The sequence below is a fragment of the Notothenia coriiceps genome, unplaced genomic scaffold, assembly GCF_000735185.1.
Source record: "Notothenia coriiceps isolate Sejong01 unplaced genomic scaffold, NC01 NC01_scaffold00017067, whole genome shotgun sequence".
Classification (NCBI taxonomy): Eukaryota; Metazoa; Chordata; class Actinopteri; order Perciformes; family Nototheniidae; genus Notothenia; species Notothenia coriiceps.
Genome location: NW_011349768.1, coordinates 335,024 through 345,305, shown reverse-complemented (window position 1 = coordinate 345,305; position 10,282 = coordinate 335,024). Strand labels below are relative to the sequence as shown.

The 10,282-nt window shown below is 40.1% G+C and overlaps 1 protein-coding gene across 1 annotated transcript in view; it reads left to right on the top strand.

Annotated features, from left to right (window-relative positions):
* Window positions 1–10,268, top strand: part of LOC104950040 (ethanolamine-phosphate cytidylyltransferase-like) — an 18,232-nt gene extending 7,964 nt beyond the window's left edge. The window contains exons 3-10 of the mRNA XM_010776479.1: window positions 6,077–6,118; window positions 6,256–6,394; window positions 6,483–6,565; window positions 6,678–6,755; window positions 7,236–7,301; window positions 7,998–8,063; window positions 8,833–8,921; window positions 9,035–10,268. Of these exons, the coding sequence (XP_010774781.1) occupies window positions 6,077–6,118; window positions 6,256–6,394; window positions 6,483–6,565; window positions 6,678–6,755; window positions 7,236–7,301; window positions 7,998–8,063; window positions 8,833–8,921; window positions 9,035–9,149 (678 nt within the window). The 3' untranslated portion in view covers window positions 9,150–10,268. The remainder of the gene's footprint in view (window positions 1–6,076; window positions 6,119–6,255; window positions 6,395–6,482; window positions 6,566–6,677; window positions 6,756–7,235; window positions 7,302–7,997; window positions 8,064–8,832; window positions 8,922–9,034) is intronic.
* The last annotated feature ends 14 nt before the right edge of the window (window positions 10,269–10,282 follow it).

Here is a 10,282-nt window from a genome sequence, read left to right as displayed (position 1 = left end):
TTAGCATAACCAGAGTCTAGCTTAAGGCTTGTTGGCTAGCATGCTTAAGGTTACGCGCCCATGATGTGGCTGGCGTGAGAATACCATACTGTGGCTAAAGTTCAACAAAACAAAAAGAATGGCGGAGTGAATGTAGAACCACATATTGTAGCCTAACTCTTACTGGCAACACGCCGGCAGTTAACTTAAGCCATCCTGGAACCTAAATAAGTAAGCTAACTACCGTTGATTTGAGGACATTGCACGTGTATGTATCAATAGGTAAGATCCACAAAACTTTGACGTACAAAGAAGGTATAGAGAGGCACCGACGAGATAAGAGAGTAGCGCCCTGAAAAGTAATCAAACCACGGTAACTGTTAGGCTTGTATAATATTTTTCAGTCCATTGGCAAATATAAGCCTACTTGTTGTAAAGCGCTTTTGACAATTTCTGTAACGTAACAAGTAAATTTACTCAGTACCTTGTATTTGACACATGAATATTTAGATGCTTATGCTACTTCTGAAGGAGTGAATAATCAATAAATGTAGAGGGAAACGTTTGAAGCTTTTACTCAGCGTCACTGCATGTCTGTGAGCACACTAAAGTCACAGCTCGTCATTTTCTTTCGCCAGTAAACGCAAAGTTTTTTTTTTTTTAACATTTTCATACATAAACACGCCCCGTAAATTAAGTTAGTATAAACAAGCGTTTAGGTTTTACAAACCATATAAAGGGTTGTATTGGTGTTTGCCTGTTTGGGTATAACTTTTGTATCTTTGCAAGAGTTGATAGATTTTAGTAATGCTAAAAGGGCAGGGGCGGGCAGCATATCATCTATCTATCTATCTATTATCTTATCTATCTATTTATTAATCTATCTATCACCTACCCAGTACACCATCACATTTTGTCCAAGACAAGCATTTCTTTCTTTTTTGCTCCCATTTTCACAATTTAAAAATAAAAATTCTAAGACTGTTTTTCTTGTGCACAGAAATATGGCCTATGCTCTCTTTCCTTCAAGCCCCCAAAGTTGTAGTTGTTTGTAGTCACATTTTTTTCCGTTTGCCAACATCATGCCACCAGGTGCCAGGTGTGTCTTATCGAGATGCTGATTAAACAGCCCTGATTAACAGCAGGTGTGTGTTGGGCCCTGTTTCACAAATAAAAGGCTGCTCTAAAAATGTGCTGATTGTTTTCTTGCCACACCTGTCAGGCGTGATGGACTGACGCTTGGCAGTTGAAAACATGTCAAAGCAACAATACTGAAATTCATTTGACAAATGTATTTTATTTTTTTAGATTGTCTTACTCGGCGTTTGGCTGAGCTTTTGCCTGCTCATCTTGTTTTGTTTTTTCAAATCCATGTCAGGCTTTTTTTTTCGCTTTTTTTGTTTTTTGCGTAGAGAAAGTTTGTGTATAAGCATGTGGCCTTTTGAGCGCTCATCTGTCATATATATTTAGTTTATACAGCTTTTCTTGTGGCGCAAATCAAAATAACTTTAGAGGAATAGGCCTTTAGTGGTGCACAATAAATGTGTAGCTTTTCGATTTCAACGCTGATGATTAAGATTAAGAGCTGTTGAGTGTTGGTTTATATTTTAAAATTCAGTGTACCAATCTTATCTTTTCATCAATCTTTCCCAATCCTTTTGGGCAAAACCATCGCACTTTATGGTCTTTTTTCATTTTACCGTAAAACTGTGTGTACACTTGGTTGCAATTATTCGCTAAGGCAAGCCAAATGCGCTGGCTGTAATACGTCGGCGCATGTTTTTTTCTTATGGTGTGATACAAATTGAATGCTAAATCTAAAAAATACACGAGATTTCCACGGGTCACTGAATTCTCTGCGTTAAAGCTTAGAAAAGCGTGGTTGTTTTTTCTGCTGCTCGCTCCCTTCTCCAGCCTGCTCCATATAGCTCGCATCCACCGCAAGCTCATCGAGGGCGCTTCTGTGAGGTACCGTAACCCTAATGTCCCGAGCTTAATCTATACTAAACGTACTAATACGACAGCACGTACTACGTACGACGTACACACACACACACACACACACACACACACACACACACACACACACACACACACACACACACACACCATCAAAATCCCTTACACGTGAGCAGGGAACACCCACTTGACCCAGCGCTTCCAGACTCACATCTGACTGCCTCTAGAACATCGGTGGTGAATTAATGTCCAGCTGGACTTTGGATGCAGGAATGTGACTGAAATCAATCCAGTAGCATGTCAGGATTTCTGATTACACATGGACATCATCCCTGGATCACCATACAGCCCCATATGTTGGAAGTAGGTCGAGCACACGGGAAACAATGAATGTTGTGTTGTTTGTTTTCCACTCCATCGTATGTGATTTATGATTCCACACAATTATTCTAAACAGGAGGTTGCTGACATGTTAGGTTTGTTTATGAAAATGAAGCATTATCAATGATGTATTTGCTAATTTGCACACATTGAAGAACATAAATGGGAACATGGGATAAAACCAGACCCAAAAGCAAATACACGTTAGTTTGTCTGCTCCCCTGTAATCCCACTCTGTCTAATTTGGGCTAAATCCTATTTTAGAGATGATCTCAAATTTTGTCTAATTGGAGCCAGTCAACAAACAGATAAAAAGGGTTGTTTGGTAATCTATTTATAAATTTTGAAGTGATTTATACTGAATCAGTTGTTAATTTCCCTGTTTGCCATCAATACAGTTTGTTTGTTTGTTTGTTTGTTGTATCTTCCTTGATCAGGATTTTACAGTAGTTTAAGGTAACTGCAACAAAGTGTTTCTAGATCCTTACCTTTGATCAGTCCCAACAAACCAATTTTTTTGGGGGAGGGTCACTTGGAGTCTGCACTGCAGATTACCTTTATGGTCCACTTTTAGATACTTTTGACATAAATCAGTTAAGACAAGTGTGAGTTTAAATATAAAATACAAAAATACTCCTCTCACCCTGAGGAGACATAATTCAGTTCCAAGTGAGCCAAGCTATCTCTTTAAATGTTAAAAAAGAAAACTGCAATTCATTTAATAATAATTTGAAATCCAGACATTTGACCACCAGACGAATGTATTAAGATGAGAACATATTTGTGAAAAAAAAGCTATACATGTAAAGGTTAAGATTGATATTAAGTACATAATCAAATGAATATTCTATTCCATTTACATTACAAACAAGATTGAAACCCGAAGTCGTTGTGAATGTGTTCAAATTTTGTCTTTCAAGTACAGCAAATTCAGATACAAAGGATTTGTCAGGTCCACGCTAAAAAACTCACATCGGCCGTCCTTTTGGTAAATACTTTGATCATAGACAGGAGAATTAAGATTATAGTTACTAATTATCTACCCTGTTAAGATGTGTCAGCTGTAAACTGTTTTAAAAGGTTCTTTAAATTCAGGACGTTCTCTTCCTAACACATGTAGTTTTATCATGTCAGTTTGGTTCAAGAAAGGCACTTGAGATTTCTCTATAGTCTAAACTGTAGTTGATAAGTAGTGGCTTTTGTTTCCGTATGTTTCCTAATGTAACTTTTGTGTCCCTGTTTGCCCCTCTGAGTATGTATGTGTGTGTGAGTGTGTGGGCTCCTGGGTCCCTGGTTGACCTAAACAGCTGCCACAAATCTGCACTTCTCTCTCTCTCTTCGAACACACCTGCTTGCATCCTCTCTCCAGCATATCAACCAATCTCTTCTCACATTCTGTGCCAGATCATTATCCCAACTGCTGTGGTAGTCACACTCTTTCACACTCGTAGGTTTTTATTTGTAATGTTGTTTGGGCACAAATTACTCGGTTGGTGTGTTTCCCCTCCATTTCCTGCAGTCTTGTGAGTTTCCGGCTCCACTTTCTGCAACAAATCATGGTGAAAAGTCAAAATATAATGGTTTTAGAAAGCGGTGAGGCTCTCTCTGACCCAAAAAAGAGGTACACCTCTGCTGCAGATAGGTAAGGTAGGATTGGATTTCATTTTGTGCTAAACTCACAACTGTGTTACCCTTCAGCTGACCCCAGGAGCACCTCTTAAATGTCACACTAGGCAAGCATCAAGAGCAGAAGTATCCCATTATGCGTTGTTAAAGAATATGTTTGGGAACAAAGTACAGAGGCAGAGCTTAACAAAGTTTTACCCTACATGTCTGCGGAAAACAGAAAATGACACGAGGAAGAAAGCATTACAAATGAAGCCCTCATATGAACTTCAAAATCCTGGAAAGAACCTCAAATAACCCCTATTCATGTGTCCAGGTGTGCTTTCCAACAACCCCCACATGGAAAGGCACTCCTTTTTTGCATTACAGCTGAAGTGTGTCCAAACATCAGCCCTTTAAACTAGAATTAATGTTTACCGCTGAAATGGTACGGTGTCTAGCTCCAGCAGTGCTGGTATCTCAACTGCACGGGAGGAAATGTAATGAAAATGAAAAACAAGACTGGTTGCATAATATGTTTTATGACTCATCCATCTATCAGTCCTGTAGTTGCATGTCTTTTGTTTTTAATGATAGTTTGTTGAGTGTTGAAAGTTTTTTCTTGGAACTATCCAATACGTTGCCATTAAATTCTCCACTGAAATTCATGTTTCCTAGAAGATGAACCTCTGATCCCCTCAATTGTCCTCTAGTGCCACCACAAGTTTGACATATTCAAATCTACAGTGCAGAAATATGAAGCGAATGTGGATATGGCGAAAACTGCTGTTTCTCCAAACTTGGGTCATCACCATAGACCCCATGGTAAACTGCAATAGCCTGGTTCAATGTTTCAGTAGCTCGCAAAATCCCTCACCGTCCAGAACATTTATCCGCGTCATTTCCTTTTCCACCTTAAATCTAATCTTCTGAGTTATCGTCTCTGCACACACATCACTGCAGCTCCTCCTAGCAAACACAGATACAATAGTTTGTTGGGAGGATGACGATTTTGCCATGCACTGCAACCGTTGGGTGCTGACTCTTCAGGTGGTACAATGACGATGTACTGGACTTCCATTTGAAACACACGTTGTTGGTTAATTGGCTCATACATTTTTAATCGTTTAAATTCTTGACGCAGTTAATCATTATCATCCCTTTTTTGATTTTTGTCCCGATACCTTCAAAAGTATTGGCATTATCATTAGCCTCAACTGCACTTTGTATTTGATGCTAATTAGCTAATGATAAAGCGCTAACAAGCTTTGTTAAAAATACCTGGAAAGAATTAGCATCACATTGTTTTTTTAAGCGTGTTAGCCAGCTACTTAGCAATTAGCTCAAAGCCAAACTAAGTAGCGCCTTTTAATATTTGTAGACAAACAGATAAACAAATTATTTCCTCTCCCTCTTTTCTCAAACTCTGGGATTACATGTTTCCCTTTCCTCTCTTTTTCTCTCCTTTTGGGGGATTTGGGAAGTTAAGGTGTCAAGAATGACAAATTGCATTTATTTGCAAAACTTACGCTGTAGCATTATTAGCACTGTGACGACTTCGTCACTATGGACTGACGGCTTTGGGCCGGGTGATATTGCACTTTATTAGCGTGACTGCACAGTACAGTTAACATTGGGTGTTTGCACATAATTTATACGAATTATTGAATTTAGTATTTTATTTACTGATTAAACCGTATTTATTGAAATGTCGTCTGGATGCTNCACTCTATTCAACAAAAGATCGTGCTGTAATATATACGCTTTTCAGCATACAATATTAATAAAAGTGAAGTACAGTGCATATATCTCTTATATCCCTTCACAAATGAAGGGATATAAGAGATATATGCACTGTACTTCACTTTTATTAATATTGTATGCTGAAAAGCGTATATATTACAGCACGATCTTTTGTTGAATAGAGTGGTTCAAAATGTCAGGTCGCGATCTATTGACAAAGGAAAAAGTGGGTCCCGAGGCCTGACCAGTTGAGAACCACTGCTCTCTAACACCCTTAACACACAAATATAAACCTTCTTAAGTGTGTGTTTGAAGATATGCTCATTACTTATTAACATTTTAGTGTATGAGCAATGGCTTGTTTGTTTGTTTTGGTGTCACATCTCTTCCTCTTTAATGTTTTCTGCAGGATAACCCAGATTACCAGCAGCACACGGACAACTTTGGGAAAGTGAGTAGCATGGGTTGATTTGAGTCAAACCTCATCATGTAAACACATATTTTGTACACTGGATATCTGTCAGCAGTTTTTCTAAAAACTACCTAGTTTGTTTATTCCCCCAGTCAAACACTTCTCTTTTGTTTTAGGGTCCTAAAGGCCACAGTCCCTGGACAGGAGTGTCTCAGTTCCTCCAGACATCCCAGAAGATCATCCAGTTTGCCTCAGGAAAGGAGCCTCAGCCCGAAGACACCATCATCTACGTGGCCGGGGCATTCGACCTGTTCCGTATCCTTATTCTGCAGAAATGTCAATAATGGAAGAAATGGTATCTATGGTGCATGTTGTTGTTTCCTTAACCACACTTTCCTTGCAGACATTGGTCATGTTGACTTCTTAGAGATGGTCTATAAGCAGGCAGAGAGGCCCTACGTCATCGTGGGTCTGCACTTTGACCAGGTACACACACATATCTCAGAGAAGCGTTCACAAAATAAATCCCACCATGCTGGGACAGTAGTTTACAAACATTCGGATCAAACTAATGAAAGATTGTCTTCCCTCTCTTCAGGAGGTGAATCGGTACAAGGGGAAGAACTATCCAATCATGAACATCCATGAGAGGACGCTGAGTGTCCTGGCCTGTCGGGTGAGTTCACAAACACACACACATATGCAACGCCCTGTTAATGTTCATCACAGCGGGAAGTATTTCCAGCCTGAATACCCACAGTGCAGCAGGCCGGACTTGGCTCTGCTCCCTCCATTCCTGCTGGTCAGCTATCGGCCTGGAACAAAGCGTCTCTGTGCTCCCAGCTGCACTCTGTGTGTTTGTGTTCAATTTAAACCAACTTATGAGAACAGAGAACAGTGCACAGAACAAATACGTAATGCAATCCTAACACCGCCACATTGCCGTGCTCTGCCATCAGTTCTACTCAGTGCCAGATGACGCAGTCCCAATTGAAGCAGTGAACTGTAAAAGCACCTTTGCCCCTTGAGCTGTGTCGCATCCACAACACGCTGGTCTGTTTAACTTTTAGGCAGAAATGCCCTGACTGGTGTTAGGCAGTGGAATGAAAGAAAACATGACTTTGTTGTTTTGAATCTGTCTCTTTCCTCTCTACAGTACGTCTCGGAGGTGGTGATTGGTGCTCCCTATGCAGTGGGCAAAGATCTGCTGGATCACTTTAGGGTAAAATGCCCTTTAAAGATTTTTTTTTTTTTTCTGATTATTTATTTAATGCTCTTTTTTAACCAGGATAGCACCTTTTTATTTAATAAATCAAGAGAGTCTTAGCCAGTAGATTGAATATTTTACACAAACGTTTCAAATTTCAAAACTAACTGAGATCAAAAAAATAGTTACAGCTCATAAAGCTTTTTTTTTTTTTTTTAAACAGGTTAAAGATTTTCAAAAGTCTTGGACAGTGTGGTGCATAAAAATAGATCACTATTTTTGCTTTATGCTTTTAAAAACAATTTGTGTTGATTTTATATTAGAAAAAGCCCAGTACTTAACTGTGTGGCACCCTCTTGTGGACATATTGAATATGAGAAGAAAACCCATCATCTTGAACGCATTAAGAACTTTCAGATACCCTCTTGGTCAGGGTTCTCACATTTTCCATAAAAACAATATTTGTCAAAATATTATCAAACAATAATTTGGCGGCCCCCCTGCAGTAACTGATTTGCTCATTCTGTCGTTGACACACTACTTGTACACTGTTCGTACCTAAAGTGCCCCTCACAAGAGTCTACTTGTGAAAATGTGTGACTATATATCAAAAGGATTCACCAGTTCATGTGTAAAGTTTCCTCTCTCTCCAGTTTCCTTCCTCTGCACATGATATGGGGTTCAACCAGGTGTGTTTGTGTACCTGTGCAGGTGGACCTGGTGTGTCATGGCAAGACGGAGGTGTTTCCTGACAAGGACACGTCAGACCCCTACGCTGTGAGTACGGGCTCCTGTTGTCTCTGATCCAAGTGCAGCACCCCCTGCCACTGTACTGCATTTATATTTTATATTTGTATATCGTTAAGAATATTTCAAGCTCAAAACATGTCCTGGCTTAGTCTGATTCACACTGAGGCATGTTTTGCTCATATAAGCAGGGGTGCACATAACTTTTTTGCCCTGGTTCTCAAAGGAGCACCTGGAGATGTTGCTTGGTGCGCATCCTTAAAATGAAATAAACCGGATCTTTTGAGGGGTACTTATGAACCGGGGGGGGGGGAGGTGCGCTAGTGAGCACACTCATGAACTGTTCGCCCGTGCCTCGCAGCAGGGTTACTGTGCGGAGCGCATAAAGCACACCCTGGGGTAGAGCGAGGGATCGCAGATGCCGTCATGGTCGCGGCGGGATTAAAAAAATTAAACCTAAATGGCTCGCGGATTATACTTTGGCGGCCGTTAATATACAAACGCCCAAGTAAAGTCTATGTGTGGGAAACCCTGCTATCTTACCAGGCATGTGTCCTCAAAACAGCCCCATGAGGAGCGTTTTCGGATACTGTTATGAGCACTCTTAACCTTAACCGAGAATGAATATCAATTTTGAAAAATGAGCGGAATCTACCTAATTGGTTAGAATGAGGTGTGTTATTTCTTCATTCAGGTTTTTATTACGTTAAAGTGTAGGCCTCATTACTCAGGATATGTTTGGGAATATCTGGAGCATGGCCTTTTTTTTGTTGTATCACTATGTGTGTTGTGCCCATAGGAGCCTAAGAAGAGGGGGGTCTTCAAGGCAGTCGACAGCGCGAACAATCTCACCACTGATGACATCGTCCAGAGAATAATTGCAAACAGGTCAGTGACTCCTCATGAACTTAACTGGCATCTCCTGATCCCCTTTATCTGCGTCCGATTTATCGCTGTAGAGATGATTATGAGTCTTTTGGATCTTTTTCTTGTGTCGTCAGGCTGCAGTTTGAAGCCAGGAACCAGAAGAAGGAGGCCAAGGAGATGGCAGTGATCGAGGCGATGAAGAGGACAGAGCAGGATCAGAGTGAAGGTGCAGCCCAGCCCGCTCACTAGTGGCACCTCAGACCTGCTTCTGTGTGTGGTTCACTCGTCGCGGTACACTCAGCTTTAAGACTCAACTGACCCAGGGAGCACAGCCACTGGGTGAAGAATCCTGCATTCAATATATGTTGTGGCAGTGTGCCGTGCACGCTGCTGAGTTAGCTCCTCTCAACCTTCTTCTATTACAGACTTCTCCAGCCTAATGCGATTAAAATAGATCTGCCTCGACAACAAATCAAAGAATCCGAACTAACCTTCAAAATCTATTTTAACCTCTCGTCCTCCACAGAGAACATTTTAATGTGTGTCTTCTTCTGTCATGTTTTGTCTTCGTCCATGAATTCACACACTGTGTTCCTGTAAAGGTGTATAAGTGATATGTTGGGTTTGTAATAAGCCATAACTTAAATGTTTTTAGATTTTAAACCATGTTTGTTTTAAAGATCGGTCTTAGAAGTGGCATCTTTTACATTGAATGAAGTAAAAAAAAATGTATACACTGGGTAAAAAAATATATATTTAGAAGTCAATATGTTTTTGTCCATACTGAAAAAACATTATTTCAAATGTCGAATGATCCGTGGAGCAGTCTTTTTAATTTCAATTGTGGATTTAACTACCTGACTTTGCACCCAGCTAGTGTGTGTGTGTGTGTGTGTGTGTGTGTGTGTGTGTGTGTGTGTGTGTGTGTGTGTGTGTGTGTGTGTGTGTGTGTGTTTTTATGTTTGAGCGATGGAGTGAAGTTCGTGAGTGAGCGTTTGCACTGTAACTGACAGTAATGTCGTGCCTCATTCCTAACGGTATAACTAATTTAAGATCTGTGAATTGCACCAAAAATGTAAACTCTGTCTCCGACCTTCTCAACTCGAAAAAAATGTTCTGCAAATCTATTATGTTTTCTCCTCTTTCACCAGAGAATCCAACAACTTTCACATTTGGACCTTGTCTCACTTTCAAACTGCTTCTGTAGAAGTTTACAGTCTTTTGATTTTCCTGTTATTATGGGGCATATTACTCTGAGGTGAATTGTTAAAGGTGCGAGACAATTTGTGTTTTATAAATATGTTTCTAAATATCAATCACTAAATTGCAACTTGTAAATGTCCCTTTTAATAAATAATTTGGAAATATTGTCAAGTGTGTTT